Source organism: Oncorhynchus tshawytscha, linkage group LG12 (genome assembly GCF_018296145.1).
Source record: "Oncorhynchus tshawytscha isolate Ot180627B linkage group LG12, Otsh_v2.0, whole genome shotgun sequence".
NCBI lineage: Eukaryota > Metazoa > Chordata > Actinopteri > Salmoniformes > Salmonidae > Oncorhynchus > Oncorhynchus tshawytscha.
The window spans coordinates 20,039,639-20,064,180 of record NC_056440.1 but is presented as its reverse complement, the minus strand read 5'-3'; the positions used below and the strand labels follow the sequence as shown (position 1 = coordinate 20,064,180).

General features: G+C 42.4%; 1 protein-coding gene across 2 annotated transcripts; it reads left to right on the top strand.

Moving 5' to 3' along the window:
• The first annotated feature begins 337 nt into the window (after positions 1-337).
• Positions 338-23,751, top strand: LOC112262670 (tetraspanin-15-like). 2 transcript variants are annotated; one of them, XM_024438350.2, is made up of 9 exons: positions 338-548; positions 596-711; positions 7,495-7,680; positions 7,979-8,053; positions 8,239-8,334; positions 9,771-9,887; positions 10,842-10,892; positions 11,584-11,700; positions 22,036-23,751. In XM_024438350.2, the coding sequence occupies exons 2-9, from the start codon at positions 625-627 to the stop codon at positions 22,399-22,401; spliced, it is 1,095 nt and encodes a 364-aa protein (XP_024294118.1). In that variant the 5' UTR covers positions 338-548; positions 596-624; the 3' UTR covers positions 22,402-23,751. The 2 variants fall into 2 exon arrangements, with proteins under 2 accessions (XP_024294118.1, XP_024294117.1); XM_024438349.2 differs by having other exon boundaries at positions 339-711.
• Positions 23,752-24,542: the final 791 nt, after the last annotated feature.

Here is a 24,542-nt window from a genome sequence, read left to right as displayed (position 1 = left end):
AGTGACATTTTTCGGGTAGTGACACAGCCTATTAAGCGGCTAAGGGGAACCTTGGATGTGACCCATTTCCTTTAAGATGTTCGTTCCAAAGGAAAGCAAGCAATGCATGTCTGGATGATGAAAGCAAGCTCCTTTGTCTACCATCTGGGCTGTTGCACGTGATCATACTGTAATAATCGAGTGTTGTTGTATAATTGCTATAAATAGCAACAAAAACAAAAAAAACGAAATTGCTATGTATTTCGATAATTATTTTTAAAAGATAGAGTGAGATGACACGTTAATTACTTCGTTAGTACAATGTATTTCACCGCTCTGGCCCTTTAAATTATGTGGCCAAATCAGAGCGTGCACGGAAGTTATTGTTTGTGGGAATAGAGGGGGATTTGTGTGTGTGAGACAAAATTTAACGGGAGTAGCTATTTGAGATAAATTAAAGCGTTCAAGTCCTTGTGCAAAATTGAGACGTTTTGAAAATTAAATCCGATAATATAGCTAGCTAATTTGCTGAAATAGCTAATCAGTGCAGTGTTGTTGATATTCTTCTACTAGCATAGCTAGCTAGCTAGCTAGCTAACGTTAGTGTCTTGGCTAGCTAGCTAGCTTCTTCAGCTACCAAGCAGTATGCCTTCATACAAAGAAGTGAGAAACAGCAACCGCTTCTATTATTTCATCAAATTCACCTTAAATGTCTACTCAATGCTCTTCTCGGTAAGTGTTGTTAATATGGACTTGTTGGTTTCAGGGACAGGGTTGGTGACCACTAGCTAGCTCTCAAGAACCCAAGCAGGAAATGGCCGTCTATTTGAATGGGCTAGGGGGGACCACATTGTTGGCTGTCAGAAAACCACTACCTTTGTTTAGCTAGCTAGCCAGTGTAGTAGCTAGCTAGTATAGCTATCGGTATCTTCCTAGCTCGCTAGCTAACTCTCTAGTGCCAAATTGCTTGCCAGAAGATCGAATAATACCAAGAAAATATTACTGTGTGTACACTCTGTCTGATATAATGTTAGTTGTTCATTTACCTCACTAGGCTACACTCTCCTTTCTGCTTTGTGGTATAGGGCAGGGCGTGGGACTACTGAGTGATACAGTGAAAGGGGTGGAGTGCGTCCCCTATTCCCTACATAGTGCACTACTTTTGACCAGAGCTCTATCTGGGTCCTGGTCAAAAGTAGTGCACTATATAGGGCATAGGGTGCCATTGGGACAATAACTGTGTGTTGAGAGTCCTTTACTCTGAGAGTGAGGGCTTGAGATTGAGAGCAACCATCCCCAAGAGGGATGAACCGTTTGCTCTGCTCTGCTTTGTCTTTGCAGAGTATAGCTATCTGTACTGCATCTTCCTAGTACGCTAGCTAACTCTCTGGCATCAAATTTCTTGCCAGAAGAACAAATAATGTCAAGGAAATACTACTGTGTGTACACTTTGTCTACCAGTGTCACATGATTTGGGGTTTCTGACACAGCCTTTTCAGGAAGGGCATGCAACCAACCCACCCACACGCAACACAGCACCATATACCTATCTCTGGGTACCATGTGGCACAAGTTACAGACTGTCATTTGCTTTACCAGCTGTACTTTGGTGATAAGCTTTGCGTGCAGTAATATTGTTGTGTGTCCCCTATACCCTACATAGTGCACTACTTTTGACCAGTGCTTTATGGGCCCTGGTCAAATGTAGTGCACTACATAGGGGATAGGTTGCCATTTGGACATGCTGTGTGTTGAGAGGCTTTTACTCTGAGAGTGAGGGCTTGAGATTGAGAGCCCCCTGTCCCATTGCTCCTAAGAGGGATGAACTGTACTCTCTGCTCTGCTTTGTCAAATCAAATGTATTTATATAGCCCTTCATACATCAGCTGATATCTCAAAGTGCTGTACAGAAACCCAGCCTAAAAGCAATGCAGGTGTAGAAGCACAGTGGTTAGGCACAACTCCCTAGAAAGGTCTGTGAAGATTATGCATTAATCCAGTAGGATGCTGCAATGTCAGTCTTTACTGTCATCCCACCACCAGGCAGTGAGGATGCTACAGCTGAAAGAGAGAAGGAAGGGAACTGGGAAAGTTAGTAAGAGATAAGGATGGGTGGCTTGATGACTTTAGCTTGCTTTCAATTCATTTTCTTTGCTTATACATCAGTATAGAGCTGTGCAATATGGACAAAAGTTGCGATAAATTGCATGAATTGATATGATAAGTAGAATGATAATCATCTAACATTTAATGTCTACCACAATTATTTTTTAATGATCCTGTAAACTACTACTACCAGTTTGATGGTAGTAGCCATCGATTATCCCATTAACAATCACCCATATTAGCAAACCTATTTAATTTCAAACGTCACATTTCTCTAGAATAGGCTACATATCGTCATGAAGGATATCAGCAAAAATGCTTGGGATAAAATTGATCGGTATGGTCGATAATTTATGTAACGAAATGCAACCTAACCTTGATTAGTGACTCAGTGTTTAAGTGATGTCTTTATGAACGTATATGAGTGCCAACAACACGACGGTGGTGGGCCTGATCGCCGACGGTGACAAGCCCTGGCAGAGCGGTGCCAGGAAAATAACCTCAATGTCAGCAAAACTAAGGAGCTGATTGTGGACTATAGGAAACAGGGGGAGCGGGGGATCAAAAGCTCCAAGTTCCTCGATGTGCACATCACAGAGGATCTGACATGGACCATACACACCACCACTGTGGTGAAGAAGGCGTAACAGTGTCTCTTCAATCTTTGGCGACTGAAGAAATTTGACATGGGCCCTCAGATCCTCAAGAATTGCTATAGCTGCACAATCATATTGACCGGCTGCGTCACCGCCTCTACTGGAACGCTCTACACAGGGTGGTGTGGACGGCCCAATATATCACTGGGGGTGAGCTTCCTGTCCTCCAGGACATGTACAGTGGCAAGAAAAAGTATGTGAACCCTTTGGAATTACCTGGATTTTTGCATAAATTGGTCGTAAAATTTGATCTGATCTTTGTCTAAGTCACAACAGTAGACAAACAGTGTGCTTAAACTAATAACACACAAATTATTGTATTTTTCTTGTCTATATTGAATACATCATTTCAACTTTCACAGTGTAGGTTGGAAAAAGTATGTGAGGAGTCAGGACAGCTAACCTGGATTCAAATCAATGAGACGAGATTAGAGATGTTGGTTAGAGCTGCCCTGCCTTATAAAGAACACTCACACAATTTGAGTTTGCTATTCACAAGAAGCATTGCCTGATGTGAACCATGCCTTGAAGAGAAGAGATCTCAAAAGATTAAGAATTGTTGACTTGTATAAAGCTGGAAATGGTTACAAAAGTATCTCTAAAAGCCTTGATGTTCATCAGTCCACGGTAAGACAAATAGTCTAGAAATGGAGAAAGTTCAGCACTGTTGCTACTCTCCCTAGGAGTGGCCATTCTGCAAAGATGACTACAAGAGCACAGTGCAGAATGCTCAATGAGGTTAAGAAGAATCCTAGAATGTCAGCTAAAGACTTACATAAATCTCTGGGACATGCTAACATCTCTGTTGACGAGTATACGATACGTAAAACACTAAACAAGAATGATGTTCATGGGAGAACACAATGGAAGAAGCCAAAAAAACATTGCTGCACATCTGAGGTTCGCAAAAGAGCACCTGGATGTTCCACAGCGCTACTGGCAAAATATTCTGTGGACAGATGAAACTACAGTTGAGTTGTTTGGAAGGAACACAACACTATGTATGGAGAAAAAAAGGCACAGAACACCAACATCAAAACCTCATCCCCACTGTAAAGTATGGTGGAGGGAGCATCATGGTTTGGGGCTGCTTTGCTTCCTCAGGGCCTGGACAGCTTGCTATCATCGATGGAATGAATTCCCAAGTTTATCAAGACATTTTGCAGGAGAATGTAAGGCTATCTGTCCGCCAATTGAATCTCAACAGAAGTTGGTTGATGCAACAGGACAACGACCCAAAACACAGAAGTAAATCAACAACAGAATAGCTTCAACAGAAGAAAATACGCCCAGTCATAGCCCTGACCTCAACCCAATTGAGATGCTGTGGCATGACCTCAAGAGAGCAGTTCACACTAGACATTCTAAGAATATTGCTGAACTGAAACAGTTTTGTAAAGAGGAATGGTCCAAAATTCCTCCTGACCGTTGTGAAGGTCTGATCCGCAACTGCAGAAAATGTTTGGTTGAGGTTATTGCTGCAAAAAGGAGGGTCAACCAGTTATTAAATCCAAGGGTTTACACACGTTTCCCACCCTACATTGTGAATGTTTACACAGTCTGTTCAATATAGACATGAAAACGTATAATTGTTTGTGTGTTATTAGTTTAAGCAAAATGTGTTTGTCTATTGTTGTGACAGATGACGATCAGATCACATTTTATGACAAACCTATGCAGAAATCCAGGTAATTCCAAAAGGTTTGCATACTTTTTCTTGCCACTGTACACCAGGCGATGTTTGAGTAAGATTGTCAAGGACTCCAGTCACACGAGCCACAAACTCTTCACTCTGTTACCATCTGGCAAGCTTTTTCGGAGCATCAGGTTCCGAGACAGTTTCTACCACCAGGCCATCAGAATGCTGAACTAGCTTTCTCCCTGCACAGACATGCACCTCAGAGACTATCTGGACCTCAGAGACTATCTGCAATTTAGATTATTATTATTATTATTATTTGCACTCTCCAGTCTCCACACATTTAACCCTTACACACAAACACACAAGCACCCACACTCATACTTGTTATTGTTTAAATTTTACACGTATTATTGTTATGATACATATTGACTAATGTACTGCATTGTTGAGGGAGCTAGCACACAAGCATTTCACTGCAACTTTTATACCTGCTGTAAACTGTGTATGTGACAAATACAATTTAATTTGATTCGCCCATCTCTATGAGTCACCATAGACAACCTTTTGAGTGCTAGCTCCATTGTGTGCCCCTATAGTTAGGCCTCTAGTTGCTGCCTGAAAGGTGGTAGAATAGAAAGTCTTTAAAGCAGACTATTGAACAGATCCTAGTGCTCGCCGCCTCTTTTCTATTTGTCAAATTTGAACTTCAAACCATAGCCTAAGCTAATGGATGAGTCAGCAGATTTAGATGGTGAGTCTATTTTACTCATCCAGTTACTTTATCAGTTAAATGTAACCCTGTCCTGCCATCATTCTCTCTTTCCGCCACCATTTTTAGTGAATACTCGTCATCCTGGAATCAATCAGCGGGTATAATGAATCCCTCTCTCTCTCCCTCTTAGCTCAGGAAAGCTCAACTCCGTTCTCTTATATCAATGCGGAGTTGACTATTAATAACTGGTCTCGCTATTTGCTAGCAACAACATTAAGTCACCATCAGTTGATACTTGTAAAAATGTCAATTCTGATAACGCTTACCTGTACCTATGATTGACCTGTACAACCGTGCTCCTTTGTGTTGCTCAACTGGAGACGTAGCGGCCTTGACGTACTATGTGAGCTGGGATTCAGTTGGTACATTCACATTCACGCTGAGTTGTGCGACACAAATGAGGGAAAAGTTTGTGGTTTTCTTCAATACATGTTTTAATGTGGAAGGACCAAAGTAGCACAGGTCAAACATAGGTACCGGTAAGCATGTTCAGTATTTACATTTTTACAAGTAACGACTGATGGTGACTCAATGTTGTTTTTAGTCACGCGACCAAATCACGCGACCAGTTATCACTACTCAACTCCACCTCGATATAAGAGAACGGAGTTGAGCGTTCCTCAGCCATCTCCCTCTCTGCTTTCTCACCTTCTCTCACAGTCCATGACTCTCCCGCTCACCTCACAGGAAATTGCAGTCAATTTCATGTTCAATTTTCACACCACCTTTCTGTCTGTAGCTCTGTCTCTCTGCCTGTCTCTCTCTCCCTTCGTCAGCCATACTGCTGCTGAGTATGAACTAAGTACAACATGTCAGGAACTTCCCCCGCTTTGATTTTTATTTTCTCCATTCTTTCTAACTTCTTTCGTTAATCCTTTTTCCTTTCAGCACTGCCTCCTCTGCCGTGTTCAGATGTAATGCCTTGGCTAGTGTTCCCCCAAGAGCTCCCCTGGCCCAAAGCCATGCAGGAGCACTCATTGTTAATGAATGCTATTTCTTCTCCTTGTCTGTTCAATCTGCTTTGTGTAATTTCACACAGTTTTGTGTGTAGGTTTCCTTTGGGAAGGAGAGAGTCAGTCGACTAATCCTTTGAGAGAGTATGTGTACTGTGTAGCCTATTTGCATTGCTTCTTATCAGTCTGAAGTTTGTTATTTTGTAAGATGATTGGTTTGTCTCTCAGTCTCAGTGTGTGTGTAGCCTCCTTACGCTACAGTGGATGACAGAATGAATGATAAATTAGCTAACCGCTGTGAGAGACTAAAAGTAGGCCTACATCTTTTGAAAATATCCACTGGACACAGGCGTCGTTTTAACGTCTAGTTTTGATTTACATGTTGAGTTGTCAACTAACGTGAATTCAGTGTGAAATCAACCTACAATTTGACCCTACTTTGAGTGAAGTTGGGTGAAAAAAATCTGAAATTCCCTTAAGTTGATGACTTTTTGCAAATCCAATCAGTATTCCACGTTGATTCAACTTGATTTTTGCACCCCGCTGGGTAGGGACTTTTTCCGATGTTGGGCGGGGTGGTGCTGGCAGTCGTGAATGGACTAAAGTAGGGAAAGAGTGATGAGGCTTGCTTTCTTAGTGCAGATTGCCTCTCTTCCTAATTGAGAATCAATAGGTAGGCCTATGGGGTTAAGATTGTTTGTTGCAGAAAGAAAGGACTATCATTATGAGTCAGTCTGCATTCCAAATGGCACCCTATTCCCGATATAGGCTAGTGCCTTTTATAGTCCCTTTAATTCACTATAAAGGGAAAAGGGTGCCATTTGGGATGCAGACAACGTGAGACCCACCCTGCCGTGGTTTTGAAAGCTCTCAAATGGCACAGCAGGAGGTAGTCAAGTGGGGTTTGTTTGTTGCTAACAAGGCTGATGCCACAACAACACAGCAGCTAGCCTTGGCCTAGTTCTCTAACCACCATCTCCTGTCGTCATTTGCCAACTTTAAACTAAAGCCCTTTGTGTTTCCTAATTAACTACAAGGAACAAGGAAAATGGGTCGTATCATCAGGATGCTACCACTAGAGAGGAAGACATCCAGGGCTTTGGTCAAAAGAAGTGCACTATATGGAATAGGGTACCATTTGGGACTTATCCATGCTATTTTGAAGAAGTCCATGTTATTTGACATCAGCTATGAGTTTACAACACAATCCAAGGGAAACGGTAGCTTTGAACGTTGCTTGGTTAGGCTTTCTATGCACACTGCTCTCATGAAATGATGCTTATTCAGAAAGATGGCACACTGCAGAGCTCTGACCATCTCACCCCAACCCCTACCCTCTCTTCTTCCCCCTCTCCCTGCCTCTCCCTCTCTCTCTCCCTCCCCCAGCTCCTGGGCCTGTGTGTGTTGTGCGTGGGGGTGTACGCGGAGGTGGAGCGTCAGAAGAACCGTACCCTGGAGGGGGTGTTCCTGGCCCCCGCTGTGGTGCTAATCCTGCTGGGCCTGGTGATGTTCACCGTCTCCCTGGTGGGCATGGTGGGCTCCCTCAGGGACAACAAGACCCTGCTACACATGGTGAGAGAGGGAGGGATGGGAGGGGGGACGGGGGGATATGAGGAGCGATGGAGGTTAGGATGGAAAAGAGAAGGGATGAAGGAAAGAATAGGAGGGTTGAGAGATTAGGTTGAGGAGACCCAAGGTATATGGAGTGGGAGGAGGAGGGGACAGGACAAGGGGACTCTGCTGACTGGGATATGTCAGTCAACCTGAGGATGGTGTTGCCAATCTCAGCCCAGCAATCTCTGGTCCCTCTGGCTTGATATGTACATGGCATGCTAAGTGCATTCTCTCCCTCTCTCCATCTGTCTTCCAGTTTTTGTGTGTGCTGTGTGTGCTACTGTTCCTGCAGGCTGTGGCTCTCATCGTTGCGCTCATCTTTGAGAAAAAGGTCAGTTCTCTCTCTCTGTCTCACACACACACACACACACACACACACACAGCTGTAACACATGTTCACCAGTGTCGCCTCTGGCATCGCCTCCAGTCACGATAAGATCACATCAAAGAAGCATTCAATGTGATGGATGAGGAATTTCATGGCTTATCATCCCTCCTCTCTCTCTCTCCCTGTAGACATCAGCCCTGTTCCAGAGCAGTATACGAGAGGGAATTAAACACTATTACGATGATCTGGACTTCAAAAACATCCTGGACTTTGTGCAACAGAAGGTAAGAAGACTGATTCCCTTTTCATTATCAGAAGCAACAGACCGGAAATAGTGGTGTGTACTGAATGAAGAGGCCACTGACCGTTTTTTATTTAACCAGGCAAGTCAGTTAAGAACAAATTCTGATGTACAATGACAGCCTAGGAACAGTGGGTTAACTGCCTTGTTCAGTGGCAGAACGACAGATTTTTACCTTGTCAGATCGGGAATTCGATCTGGCAACGTTTCAGTTACTGGCCAGACGCTCTAACCACTAGGCTACCTGCTGCCCCACTGGGCACACACCCACACATTACCCACTGGGCACACACCCACACATTACCCACTGGGCACACACCCACACATTACCCACTGGGCACACACCCACACATTACCCACTGGGCACACACCCACACATTACCCACTGGGCACACACCCACACATTACCCACTGGGCACACACCCACACATTACCCACTGGGCACACACTGGTTGAATCAACATCGTTTCCACGTCATTTTAATGAAATTATGTTAAACCAACTTGGAATAGACGTTGAATTGACATCTGTGCCCAGTGGGTAGGGTTGCAAAGAGAAGGTATATTACTGTAAGATGTATATGTTTACCAGTAAACTACCAGGATTTTCAAGGATTATATGTAACCTATCACAAGACATCTAGTGGCCCTTTTGGGTACTTCACATTATCACAGGTGTCTGTAATTATCTCTGGCCTTATCACATGTGAAATATAAGTTCTGTTAGTTATGTGTTCCATTTTTAATACATTTGATTACATTCTAAAAACATGTTTTCACTTTGTCATGATGGGGTATTGTGTGTAGATGGGTGAGAAAATAAAATGTATTTAATCAATTTCTGAAGGCGCTGTATATGAATACTTATAAAATATATATATTTAAATATAAATGACCAACGTTACGATAGATTGCCATAGATTTTCTATTAAAGCTGCATTATGTAACTTTGGGCGACCTGACCAAATTCACATAGAAATGTGTGTTATGTCCTTTTCATTGAAAGCAAGTCCAAGAAGCGGTAGATCTGTTCTATTGTGCTCAATTTCTATGCCTCCTGCTCTTAAGTTTATTTTTTGCTGTCTTTTACTTTCAGTTTTGTACACCAGTTTCAAACAGCTGAAAATACAGTATTGTTGGTTCTGGAAAAGATATTTCACAGTGGTTTAGATGGTACAATGATTCTCTACACTATACATGGCTTGTTTTGTCACATTTTTGCATCCAGCAAATGGCAAAGCGATTTCTGCATAGTGCGTCTTTAATTGCCAAAAGTAATGAAGATTCTGGTAACTTCGGTAAATTACCTGTAGTTTTGCAGCCCTAACTGACATGGATAGAGTGTGATTGATCTAGTAAAAAACAAGACTTAACTGATTTTTTATTAAACCTCTCTCTCTCTCTCTCTCTCTCTCTCTAGTTCTCTTGTTGTGGTGGGGACGACTACAAGGACTGGGGTGTCAATCAATACCATTTCTGCAATGGCACCGGGCCACTGGCCTGTGGCGTCCCTTATACATGCTGTGTCCCCCACAAGGTGAATGCTAAAACTGTTCTCGACTCCTCACTTTTCACCTCTCATCTAGACTGTGTGTGAATGAATGAAAGGAGCTCTGAAAGTTAGGATCCGATAACACATGAACCTTATCCAATATTATACCTGCCCTCCCTATCAGCCTATCAGTCTCTCACATCTCTGGGGGAGACATGTTTCTGTGGATCTCATTTAGTGCTCATCTAGGCTCCCCACGCACAGAACTGTATGGCAACAAGGGAACAGAAAAAGATCGGAATTGGCTGGCTGTGTGAATGCAGTGACTGGAGGGATCCATGTTTAGCTCTCAGTAAAGCCTCTCTCCACCTGCCAGTACTTCCCCTGGCCTCATGGTTCATTACTAGGTAATTAGCGCTGGCTGAATTGGTTACAGTGAAATGTGTAAAGCCACTCAGGCACAGGAAGAGACCCGAGACCTCAGCATCAGTGGAGAGAGTGGGAGCTAATCAAATTAATTTACTGAGCTCATGATTCATTCTCTCTCTCCCTGTCTAACTCACGCTCTGGCTTATCTCTTTCTGCCCTCTTTTTCTCTCACACTTTATCTCTCTCTCTCTTCCTCTCCCTCTCTGTCTCGCTCTCTCTTCATCTATTCCTCTCCTTCTCTCTTCCTCTCCATCTATTTGTATCTCTCTCTCTCTCTCTCTCTCTCTCTCTCTCTCTCTCTCTCTCTCTCTCTCTCTCTCTCTTCCTCTTCCTCTGTCTGGTCAGTGCCCACGCAGGGCAACTCCAAAGCACCAAACAGCTATAAACACAGATTAGGGGATGTGTGTGTGTCCAACGTGCGTAGATGTATTTTTAACTGGGCCACTACAAGCATATCTGACTTAGGAAATGTTTGTAGTTTTTCTCCTTCTTATCTTTGCACAGAAGAATGGACAATACATGAATCCTCTTCTTCATGATCTTCATCTCTTCCTGTCTCATTTTACCCAGGTGGGAGAGGTTGTCAACACTCTTTGTGGTTACAAGACTCTCAGCCAACAGGTACGGGTAAAATAAGTTGCTATATTCCACTCCTAATAGGCTGTGAACCCCCCCCAGTGTTCTGCTCACTTTCTGGCCTTCATTAGTCTGTGTTTTCATTAGTCTGAGTTTGTCATTCTGCACAGAGACAGAAGTTACGTCCCAAATGGCACCTTTTTCCCTACATAGTACACTACTTTTGACCAGGGCCTGCATCGGGACGCATTCAGAGACTACAAAAGGGAAAAGAGCAGCAGCAGGATCATTTACTTTTATGGCCCCAAAACATTTTATTTTCTCTAGCTGCAGCATGCTGAAAATAAGGTAGACTAACTGAGTCACGATATATTGTGCCAGCTGGTAGTGGCTGGTGTTGTTGTGATATTGATTCAGCTGTCTCTGTTTTCTGTCCTTGAGATGTTCTCACCTCCATATTTTCTTTGGTACTATGGAAAATCTCAGGTGTTTGTGGGGAATAGTTTATTAGTTTAAGGCACAATATTAGTTTGTCGTAGTAGATAAAAACAAAGAAAATCCACTGTTTTTCTATTGTTCATGTTAGCATTGTAGTGCCTCATCATCTGTGAAATTACTGTCTTTCTTTTGCCTTGATGACATATATTTAAAACATAACTACAATCAGTCAAATGCATCTCATGTACTGTAGTCTCTCTCTCTTTCATTCTACCTGTCTTCTCTCTTTCTCTGTCAGCGTGAGCTCCTGGATGAGGTGATCCATGTGCAGGGCTGTATCCATGCTGTCAACCTGTGGATGGGAGACAACGTGGGAGCAACTATTGGACTCTGCTGTGCTATAGGGCTGCCACAGGTCAGTCACAGACACAGACAAACACCCAACACACACATTTGCTCAACTGCCTCCAATCAGACAACCAACTTACCTGCCCCAGGTGTGTGTGTGTGTGTGTGTCTAGTCACCCAGTCGCCTCATCCCTGAGAGGTTTCTCACAGCCTCCTAGCCAGTCTGTCTCTGTCTGTCCACCACTTCATTCGTATTTTGTCTTCCGTTCACCCAGATCTCAACCATGGACGTGTTCTAAATGGCACCCTATACCGTATATAGTGTACTATCCTTGATTAGGGTCCATCCTACATGTATCTTAGCCAGCTTCCACTTAATGCCTCTGTAGTGCTTTCATAACCAACAAGCAGCTGGATGATTTTATTGTGTTATAAAGTCAGTTGTAATGGCTCAGGGTTTGTAGCTTACTATTATTATCCATTCACTTGGTTTGTGTTTTTGTCTAGTTTACAGCTTTTGTCTGTCTGTCTGTCTGTCTGTCTGTCTGTCTGTCTGTCTGTCTGTCTGTCTGTCTGTCTGTCTGTCTGTCTGTCTGTCTGTCGTTGTTTTTAAGGGGGTGGATCAGCTTTAATATTGCGGATAGATTCTTGCTTCTATCAATGTAATTGTCTGCATCATTTCAACATTTTGGGGAATATATATATATCCATATACAGTTGAAGTCAGAAGTTAACACACACTTAGGTTGGAGTCATTAAAACTTGTTTTTCAGCCACTCCACAAATTTCTTGTTAATAAACTATACTTTTGGCAAGTCGGTTAGGACTTTGTGCATGACACAAGTAATTTTTCCAACAATTGTTTACAGATTATTTTACTTATAATTCACTGTATCACAATTCCAGTGGGTCAGAAGTTTACATGCACTAAGTTGACTGTGTCATTAAACAGCTTAGAAAATTCAAGAAAATGATGTCATGGCTTTAGAAGCTTCTGTTAGGCTAATTGACATCATTTGAGTCAATTAGAGGTGTACCTGTGGATGTCTGTCAAGGCCTACCTTCAAACTTAGTGCCTCTTTGCTTGACAAATTGGGCATCAAGATGTCAGAAAATAAATTGTAGACCTCCACAAGTCTGTTTCATCCTTGGGAGCAATTTCCAAATGCCTGAAGGTACCACGTTCATCAACAGTAGGCAAGTATAAACACCATGGGACCACGCAGTCGTCATACTGCTCAGGAAGGAGACTTGTTCTGTCTCCTAGAGATGAACGTATTTGGTGCGAAAAGTGCAAATCAATCCCAGAACAACAGCAAAGGACCTTGTGAAGATGCTGAAGGAAACAGGTACAAAAGTATATATATCCACAGTAAATCGAGTCCTATATTGACATAACCTGAAAGGCCGCTCAGCAAGGAAGAAGCCACTGCTCCAAAACCACCATAAAAAAGCCAGACTACGGTTTGCAACTGCACATGGGGGCAAAGATCATACTTTTTGGAGAAATGTCCTCTGGTCTGATGAAACAAAAATAGAACTGTTTGGCCATAATGACCATCTTTAGGTTTGGAGGACAAAGGCGGAGGCTTACAAGCCGAAGAACACCATCCCACCCATGAAGCACGGGGGTGGCAGCATCATGTTGTGGGAGTGCTTCGCTGCAGGAGGGAGTGGTGCACTTCACAAAATAGATGGGAAAATGAGGTGGATATATTGAAGTAACATCTCAAGACATCAGTCAGGAAGTTAAAGCTTGGTTGCAAATGGGTCTTCCAAATGGACAATGACCCCAAGCATACTTCCAAAGTTGTGGCAAAATGGCTTAAGGACAACAAAGTCAAGATATTGGAATGGCCATCTCAAAGCCCTAACCTCAATCCTATAGAAAATGTGTGGGCAGAACTGAAAAAGCATGTGCGAGCAATGAGGCCTTACAAACCTGACTCAGTTATACCAGCTCTGTCAGGAGGAATGGGCCAAAATTCACCCAACTTATTGTGGGAAGCTTGTGGAAGGCTACCCGAAACGTTTAACCCAGTCAAACAATTTAAAGGAAATGCTACCACATACTAATTGAGTGTATGTAAACTTCGGGCCCACTGGGAATGTGATGTATGAAATAAAAGCTGAAATAAATCATTCCCTATCCTATTGTTCTGACATTTCACATTCTTAAATAAAGTGTTGATCCTAACTGATCTAAGACAGGGAATATTTACTAGGATTAAGTTTCAGGAATTGTCAAAAACTGAGTTTAAATGTATTTGGCTAAGGTGTATGTAAACTTCCGACTTCAACTGTACATACATAAACTCAGCAAAAAAAGAAACGTCCCTTTTTCAGGACCCTGTCTTTCAAATATAATTAAAGTCCAAATAACTTCACAGATCTTCATTGTAAAAGGTTTAAACACTGTTTCCCATGCTTGTTCAATGAACCATAAACATGAATGAGCATGCACCCGTGGAACGGTCATTAAGACACTAACAGCTTATAGATGGTAGGCCATTTTTGTGATAATGATGTAATTAGCTGCGTACTTCCGGCGCCGACAGAGATGGCCGCCTCGCTTCGCGTTCCTAGGAAACTATGCAGTTTTTTGTTTTTTTTTACGTGTTATTTCTTACACTAGTACCCCAGGTCATCTTAGGTTTCTTTACATACAGCCGAGAAGAACTACTGAATATAAGATCAGCGTCAACTCACCATCAGTACGACCAAGAATATGTTTTTCGCGATGCGGATCCTGTGTTCTGCCTTACAACCAGTGTAACCGAGTGGATCACATGCAGCGGCCAAAAAAAAAAAACAACTCAGAAAAAGAGGGAAACGAAGCGGTCTTCTGGTCAGACTCCGGAGACGGGCACATCGTGCACCACTCCCTAGCATTCTTCTTGCCAATGTCCAGTCTCTTGACAACAAGGTTGATGAAATCCGAGCAAGGGTAGCATTCCAGAGGGACATCAGAGACTGTAACGTTCTTTGCTTCACGGAAACATGGCTAACTGGAGAGACGCAATCCGAAGCGGTGCAGCCAGCGGGTTTCTCCACGCATCGCGCCGACAGAAACAAACATCTTTCTGGTAAGAAGACGGGCGGGGGCGTATGTCTTATGGCCAACGTGACATGGTGTGATGAAAGAAACATACAGGAACTCAAATCCTTCTGTTCACCTGATTTAGAATTCCTCACAATCAAATGTCGACCACATTATCTACCAAGAGAATTCTCTTCGATTATAATCACAGCCGTATATATCCCCCCAAGCAGACACATCGATGGCTCTGAACGAACTTTATTTAACTCTCTGCAAACTGGAAACGATTTATCCGGAGGCTGCATTCATTGTAGCTGGGGATTTTAACAAGGCTAATCTGAAAACAAGACTCCCTAAATTTTATCAGCATATCGATTGCGCAACCAGGGGTGGAAAGACCCTGGATCATTGTTACTCTAACTTCCGCGACGCATATAAGGCCCTGCCCCGCCCCCTTTCGGAAAAGCTGACCACGACTCCATTTTGTTGATCCCTGCCTACAGACAGAAACTAAAACAAGAAGCTCCCACGCTGAGGTCTGTCCAACGCTGGTCCGACCAAGCTGACTCCACACTCCAAGACTGCTTCCATCACGTGGACTGGGAGATGTTTCGTATTGCGTCAGACAACAACATTGACGAATACGCTGATACGGTGTGCGAGTTCATTAGAACGTGCGTTGAAGATGTCGTTCCCATAGCAACGATTAAAACATTCCCTAACCAGAAACCGTGGATTGATGGCAGCATTCGTGTGAAACTGAAGGCACAAACCACTGCTTTTAATCAGGGCAAGGTGTCTGGTAACATGACTGAATACAAACAGTGCAGCTATTCCCTCCGCAAGGCTATCAAACAAGCTAAGCGCCAGTACAGAGACAAAGTAGAATCTCAATTCAACGGCTCTGACACAAGAGGTATGTGGCAGGGTCTACAGTCAATCACGGACTACAGGAAGAAACCCAGCCCAGTCACGGACCAGGATGTCTTGCTCCCAGGCAGACTAAATAACTTTTTGCCCGCTTTGAGGACAATACAGTGCCACTGACACGGCCTGCAACGGAAACATGCGGTCTCTCCTTCACTGCAGCCGAAGTGAGTAAGACATTTAAACGTGTTAACCCTCGCAAGGCTGCAGGCCCAGACGGCATCCCCAGCCGCGCCCTCAGAGCATGCGCAGACCAGCTGGCCGGTGTGTTTACGGACATATTCAATCAATCCCTATACCAGTCTGCTGTTCCCACATGCTTCAAGAGGGCCACCATTGTTCCTGTTCCCAAGAAAGCTAAGGTAACTGAGCTAAACGACTACCGCCCGTAGCACTCACATCCGTCATCATGAAGTGCTTTGAGAGACTAGTCAAGGACCATATCACCTCCACCCTACCTGACACCCTTGACCCACTCCAATTTGCTTACCGCCCAAATAGGTCCACAGACGATGCAATCTCAACCACACTGCACACTGCCCTAACCCATCTGGACAAGAGGAATACCTATGTGAGAATGCTGTTCATCGACTACAGCTCGGCATTCAACACCATAGTACCCTCCAAGCTCGTCATCAAGCTCGAGACCCTGGGTCTCGACCCCGCCCTGTGCAACTGGGTACTGGACTTCCTGACGGGCCGCCCCCAGGTGGTGAGGGTAGGCAACAACATCTCCTCCCCGCTGATCCTCAACACTGGGGCCCCACAAGGGTGCGTTCTGAGCCCTCTCCTGTACTCCCTGTTCACCCACGACTGCGTGGCCATGCACGCCTCCAACTCAATCATCAAGTTTGCGGACTACACAACAGTGGTAGGCTTGATTACCAACAACGACGAGACGGCCTACAGGGAGGAGGTGAGGGCCCTCGGAGTGTGGTGTCAGGAAAATAACCTCACACTCAACGTCAACAAAACTAAGGAGATGATTGTGGACTTCAGGAAACAGCAGAGGGAACACCCCCATCCACATCGATGGAACAGTAGTGGAGAGGGTAGCAAGTTTTAAGTTCCTCGGCATACACATCACAGACAAACTGAATTGGTCCACTCACACAGACAGCATTGTGAGGAAGGCGCAGCAGCGCCTCTTCAACCTCAGGAGGCTGAAGAAATTCGGCTTGTCACCAAAAGCACTCACAAACTTCTACAGATGCACAATCGAGAGCATCCTGGCGGGCTGTATCACCGCCTGGTATGGCAACTGCACCGCCCTCAACCGTAAGGCTCTCCAGAGGGTAGTGAGGTCTGCACAACGCATCACCGGGGGCAAACTACCTGCCCTCCAGGACACCTACACCACCCGATGCTACAGGAAGGCCATAAAGATCATCAAGGACATCAACCACCCGAGCCACTGCCTGTTCACCCCGCTGCCATCCAGAAGGCGAGGTCAGTACAGGTGCATCAAAGCTGGGACCGAGAGACTGAAAAACAGCTTCTATCTCAAGGCCATCAGACTGTTAAACAGCCACCACTAACATTGAGTGGCTACTGCCAACACACTGTCAATGACACTGACTCTACTCCAGCCACTTTAATCATGGGAATTGATGGGAAATGATGTAAATATATCACTAGCCACTTTAAACAATGCTACCTTATATAATGTTACTTACCCTACATTGTTCATCTCATATGCATACGTTGATACTGTACTCTATATCATCGACTGCATCCTTATGTAATACATGTATCACTAGCCACTTTAACTATGCCACTTGGTTTACATACTTATCTCATATGTATATACTGTACTCGATATCATCTACTGTATCTTGCCTATGCTGCTCTGTACCATCACTCATTCATATATCCTTATGTACATATTCTTTATCCCCTTACACTGTGTATGACAGTAGTTTTTTTGGAATTGTTAGTTAGATTACTTGCTCGTTATTACTGCATTGTCGGAACTAGAAGCACAAGCATTTCGCTACACTCGCATTAACATCTGCTAACCATGTGTATGTGACAAATAAAATTTGATTTGATTTGATTTGATAGTTGGTTGTAATTTTGGGTAGAGCAGGCTTTTCCATGTCTGTGTTAGCTGCATCTGTGATGTAACTCCACCAGTCTTATTTATGATATAATTTACAAAAATTAGACCTTTTTTAAAAATTATATCAAAAAATACATTTTTTTAAAATTAATTACGGTAGTATATTTGAGTTATACCACAATATTTGTTGTATTATTTGTTCTGTCTTTTCAGGTGGATTAAACTGAAATTGCAACCAACTTTCTAGGGCTTGTTTAGAAAATAATTATATTTTGGAGTTGATTTCGTTTTCAAATAACGAAAGTGAGCAGTTGTAATCTGAATAAAGGGGAAAAGGCCATTCTTGAACATGGGGTGAGACAGTCTTACTAATTTACTAGAGAACCATTTTGGATTTAAGTATAACTTTTGTATGACTGATGTCTTTAGTGAGAGGTCTAATGGTTTAATATTTAATCATTTCTGCCCTCCAAAATCATATTTGTTATATAAATAGGCCCTTTTAATTTTGTCTGGTTTGCCATTCCAATCCAAATTAAATTGAATAATTTTTGTTCATATAATATAAAAGCAGGTCACTCAGTGTAGACAAAACCATAGGCAAATAGGTAAACTGTGAAATGACTAAATAGTTAATAAGGGTGATTTTTCCACAAATAGACAGGTATTTTCCTTTCCATGGTAGCAAGATCTTGTCTATTTTTGCTCACTTTCTACTAAAAGTTTTTGGAGTGAAATAATTTTTTTCTTTCAGGCTAAGTAGACCGAGTATGCCCACATCCCCGTCAGACCATCTTATTGGTAAACTACACGATAATGTAAAAGTTTATCATAATTTGGTTTTAATCCCGAGAGGTTAGCAAAAGTATCTAGATCCTCTGAGGCCGTGGAGGGATTCTAATTGTGGTTTTAAAAGAAAACATGAATCATCAGCGTACAATGACACCTTTGTTTTTAAGCCACGGATTTCTAATCCCTTGATATTATTGTTGGATCTCATTTTAACAGCTAACATTTCGATGGAAATAATAAATAGATATGCCGATAGTGGACAACCTTGTTTTACACCTCTTGACAGTTTAAAACTTTCTGAGATGTAGCCATTATTTACTATTTTATATCTAGGGTTACTATACGTAACTTAAACCTATTTTATAAGAGATTCTCCAAAATTGAAATATTCTAGGCATTTACAGTGGGGAGAACAAGTATTTGATACACTGCCGATTTTGCATGTTTTCCTACTTACAAAGCATGTAGAGGTCTGTCATTTTTATCATAGGTACACTTCAATTGTGAGAGACGGAATCTAAAACAAAAATCCAGAAAATCACATTGTATGATTTTTAAGTAATTAATTTGCATTATATTGCATGACATAAGTATTTGATCACCTACCAACCAGTAAGAATTCCGGCTCTCACAGACCTGTTAGTTTTTCCTTCCTGTTCTCCACTCATTACCTGTATTAACTGCACCTGTTTGAACTCGTTACCTGTATAAAAGACACCTGTCCACACACTCAATCAAACAGACTCCAACCTCTCCACAATGGCCAAGACCAGAGAGCTGTGTAAGGACATCAGGGATAAAATTGTCGACCTGCACAAGGCTGGGAGACCTAAACCCAATAGAGCATCTTTGGAGGGAGCTGAAAGTCCGTATTGCTCAGCGACAGCCCCGAAACATGAAGGATCTGGAGGAGTGGGCCAAAATCCCTGCTGCAGTGTGTGCAAACCTGGTCAAGAACTACAGGAAACGTATGATCTCTGTAATTGCAAACAAAGGTTTCTGTACCAAATATTAAGTTCTGCTTTTCTGATGTATCAAATACTTATGTCATGCAATAAAATGCTAATTAGTTACTTAAAAATCATACAATGTGATTTTCTGGATTTTTGTTTTAGATTCTGTCTCTCACAGTTGAAGTGTACCTATGATAAAAAATTACAGACCTCTACATGCTTTGTAAGTTGGAAAACCTGCAAAATCGGCAGTGTATCAAATACTTGTTCTCCCCACTGTATATATTAACACCAGTCGTACTTTATCAAAAGCCTTTTCAAAATAAGCTATGAAAACCAGGCCTGGTTTCCCCGATATTTCATACTATCCAATTGTTTCCAGTATTTGTCTTATATTACCTCCAATGTATCGTCCATGTAAAACAACCTGTCTGAGTAGGATGAATAATACGACAATACCTTTTTAATTATATGCACCAAGCATTTAGCTAAAAGTTTTGCCTCACAACCCTGAAGTGTAAGAGGCCTCCAATTTTTTTTTTTTTTGTGGACTGGATCTTTATATATACCATTTGGATCCTTTCAGTAATAATGAAATCTGACCCTGTTGTGTGTCCCATAATCTACAGTTTATATAGGAGTGGTTAAAACATACTAATAATGGTCCTCTGAGTATATCAAAAAAGTGGTATGCATTTCTATGTTGAAGATTGAAAAGGAATCTGGTGCATTTTTCCCATATTCCAACCAATTTGCTTAATTTTTATAATTTATTACACTGGATCTTTCTTGAATAGGTTCCTCCATTTATTTTTCCTCTATCATATTCTGTGCCACTATGGTACAGTTTTTATTGCTATCTAACTTTACTGTTAGTCCTTCAATTTCCTTTGTTAATTTGGACTCTTTTGATCTAAATTGCTTTTGTTTTATAGATGAGTACTGAATTGCATGGCCTCTAAAGACACATTTAAAAGTGTCCCATACAGTAAGGATCTGTATGTTATGTCGGGAAAAGTCAGTTATAAATTATTCTGTCCTAGTTAAAAACAAGTTATCATCCAGTAGGGTTTGATTCAATTTCCAATATCCTCTCCCGCGTAGAATTTCTGAAAGAGTAATATATTTATGCCAATTATGTGATGATCCGACAGCATTCTGTCCCCTATCAACACTTTTTAAACTTTTGGTGCCAGAGATAATGACATAAGAAAGTATTTAAAACCATATTAAAATCCCCCACCATAATAATAGTCTAGTGTTGCTTGTAGAGTTGATAAATTAGTTTATATATCTTCAAAGAAGCTTGGATCATCATTATTTGGACCGTATAGGTTAATAAGCCAAATCTGTTTATTGTCCAATAACATATTTAAAATAATCCATCTACCTTGATTATCTGTTGTCTGTCTCTAATTTATTTTGTCCCCCCATTCTCTCTTCCTCTACTCTTTCTCTTTCATCCATTCTCTCTCTTCCATTTCCTACCCCGGCCTCACTCCTCTCCTGTGCTGTGAAAGTTTTGCAGCCAGACTTCTATGCGAGCCCCCCTGGAGACGTGTAATAACACCACATACTGAGTCTGCAGCCGCTGCACTATTAGGTCATGAGTCCAGTAGCAGACAGACAGTCCAGTCGAGTAGTAGACAGACAGGCAGTCCAGTATCAGACAGACAGTCCAGTAGCAGACAGATAGTCCAGTTCAGTAGCAGACAGACAGTTCAGTAGCAGACAGACAGTCCAGTCCAGTAGCAGACAGACATTCCAGTCCAGTAGCAGACAGACATTCCAGTCCAGTAGCAGACAGACATTCCAGTCCAGTAGCAGACACAGTCCAGTCCAGTAGCAGACAAACAGTCCAGTCCAGTAGCAGACAAACAGTCCAGTAGCAGACAGACAGACAGTCCAGTAGCAGACAGACAGACAGACAGACAGTCCAGTAGCAGACAGACAGACAGTCCAGTAGCAGACAGACAGACAGACAGTCCAGTAGCAGGCAGACAGTCCAGTCCAGTAGCAGATTGTTCAGAAGCAGACAGTCCAGAAGCAGACAGACAGTCCGGTTCAGTAGCAGACAGACAGTCCAGTACACCAGGGTTCAGTAGACCACAGACTGGCTGCAGAAAACTTTCTCAAATGGAAAAGGAAACTGGGGGTTCTTATCAGGCCAGCTCAGGTGAACTAGTCCATTTTTAAAGCACTGGGGAATGGACAACAGCACGCTCAAGTTGGCTTGCCCAGGCATAGCTCACCTTGGGACCAAAGTAAGATATTAATTAATTCAAAAGTTGGATATTTGTGTGACTCTGCAACTTTTGTAGTGTCAGGTACATACAAGCACATTAAACACACACATGACAGTGCAATATATTTAAGTACATAGTTACATGGTCCTTGTATCTACAGCTGTAATATTTCCCCCTGGCTGTGGGTACCTGTCCATATGGGCCCTGGTCAAAAGTAGTGGAATATAAAGTGAATAGGGTATCAGAGTCTAACTCTAACTGGTCTCTCTGGTCTTCTATGTTCCTTCTCTCTCCAGCTGATGGGCTGTGTGGTGTACTAGTCCCAGTGTCAGAGTCTAAATGCTACTGGCCTTTCTGCTCTGTTCCCTGTGTGTCTCTGCAGCTGATGGGCATCATGCTGAGCTGTATGTTCTGGAACCTTCTGGTGGAGATGAGTGAGTCCATGGACATGGTGGACTTCAAGATCCTCAAGAGGGCTGGCTTCGAGTACAGCGAGCTGGACCTGGCTGGTGCTGGATGCTGCCTGTGTCTGCCCAGAGACGGAGGCTACCTCCCTCTGCCAGCCTTAGACCCCATCTTGTCTGACCCTGACCTAAAGCCCATCCCCATCCGGGTCCAGCGGCCCCTGCCCGTCCAAGTCCATAAGCCCCTGGCCCAATCCCTCCAAGACCTCCAGCTATCTGGGCTTAGACTGGATGAGGTAGACATTGGGCGTAAGCAGAATAAGCAGAAAAGAAGGGAATATTGATTTGTGAATTTTCTCAGTTGTTTTGTTGTTGTTTTGGTCACTGTGTTTGTTGAAGGACAGGTTAGACCTGGGGTTCTATTTGGTGGTCAGACCAATCAATGGTCATTAACTGACAGGATTACAAGTTATAATGGTCACGTTCCTAGTTGACTACATTGCAGATGCATGCCAGATCTCAATTCCTGGATAGGTGTTTAACGTATCAGCTAACCGCACCATATGATATAGCAATCTGATTCCCGACTGCTCAGTCGATGATGTGGCACACAACAATTGGTTGATGCGATGCATGTAGTTGGTCTGGAAAGCGACCAGAGGTATGGCACTTTGGCAAGGCATTATTGGCGCAGTCGTTTTCCTGTTTTTATATATTTTTTATTTTGAAATCCAAATCTTTAAAAGAACAAGATGCTGCAGTGGCTTTTAGGCACCCCTTTAAGTGTGTCGTTTTTAAAATGTAACTTTCAAATGGAGCTGCCGTCTCTGCATTATTTAAATATTTCCTATAATTTTGTTCCAGCTATTTTTTGGGGTTTTGATTTTGAGCTTCGTCTCAAATGCTGAAGTTAAAGCATACCTCAGGCTGTATTCAAATGTAGCCCAGTAGTCAGAAGAAGATTTACGTCATGTATATTTACTATACAGACTTTATGAAATGATCAGTTTGAGATGATCATTCTAGTCAGAGCAGAGGAATAGGAATAGTCAGTCTTGTCTTGCGTTGCGTGTCTGTGAAGGATGTGTAGCCTAATGTTTCTTTTTTTAGTATGAACTCTTTGATTCCATTTGTACCGGTATGTATGCTATGAACTGCCTATTCAGGAACAACGTGGGAAGCATGTGTGTTTTGTATTTTAATGAAGTTTAAAAAACAAACTGTTTACAGCTCTTCTAGGGTCTCATCAGGGGTTTTCAGTCTCTTCTCAAACAATTTCCTCCATATTTATTATACTTTTATAATACATTATAAGGGATAAAACAAATCCAGTCCAAACAGGGGCGGACTGGGACCAGAAATCGGCCCTGGCATTTCTAACACACCTGCCCATTTTTTTAGTTGTGGCCCCCACACCAGCCCATCCCCCCCCACCTTGAGGTCCCCATGTTACCCAGATAATTATCATTTTGCGCAAAAATAAAAAAGTTACACAGGCCCACTGGGCTAAAAATGGACCAGCCCATCTGGCATTTGCCCGAATAGCCAGATGGCCTGTCCGCCCATGAGTCCAAATTATATCAATCCATGTTTAGCTCGGATCTTTTTTCATATCTGATTTATTTTAGATTCATCTTAGCTCTGGTCTTGTATAAACACTACTGTCATTGTTAATAAAGACGTTTTGAACTTGATTTCTTTGCTGTAATGTCATCTGTATTCTGCCTGTAAACATGTGATGCATGCAACCATCTCCCATGAAAAGTATGGTTGTGCCCAAAATGGCACTATAACCCTATGGGCTCTGATCAAAGGTAGTGGACTATAAAGGAAATAGGGTGGCATTTGGGATACACCCTGGGTTGGCACACAGGGCAAATTACAGCAGATGCTTGGAAGCAGGCCAGAGATTGATAGTACCACCACCAGTAGCATGTGCTGCTATGTGCTTAGAGTTAATATGAAGCCTATGCACTTTTCATTCACTTAAAAGGGAAATGTAATTTCACAGATGCATTTCTGAAATGGGTAACTGCCAATGCCTATCCTAGATCTGTTGGCTTTAATTATCAGTCATTACTCTGTACTCAGCTAAGAGACTGCTGCCCTATGTACATAGCTGTCATCAAGGCAAAGGGTGGCTACTTTGAAGAATCTCTCAATTTATTTTGATTTGTTTAACACTTTTTTGGTTACTACATGATTCCATATGTGTTATTTCATAGTTTTGATGTCGTCACTATTATTCTACAATGTAGAAAATAGTAAAAATAAAGAAAACCCTTGAATGAGTATATAAATATATATATTCCGGACTCTGACATTGCTCATTCTGATATTACTTAATTCCTTCAACATTTTTGGGATTTGTGTGTATTTGTTAGGTATTACTGCACTGTTGGAGCTAGAAATGTAGGCATTTTGCTGCACCTGCGAAAACATACAAAATATGTTAACGCAACCTTTCAAATTGTATTTGATTTTG

Excerpts from the sequence above, each read along its gene's own strand:
- LOC112262670 (XM_024438350.2), top strand. The coding sequence starts at position 625 with ATGCCTTCATACAAAGAAGTGAGAAACAGCAACCGCTTCTATTATTTC. Across the intron at positions 712-7,494 it reads TCTACTCAATGCTCTTCTCG|CTCCTGGGCCTGTGTGTGTT; the intron begins GTAAGTGTTGTT and ends TCCCTCCCCCAG. Across the intron at positions 10,893-11,583 it reads ACAAGACTCTCAGCCAACAG|CGTGAGCTCCTGGATGAGGT; the intron begins GTACGGGTAAAA and ends TTTCTCTGTCAG.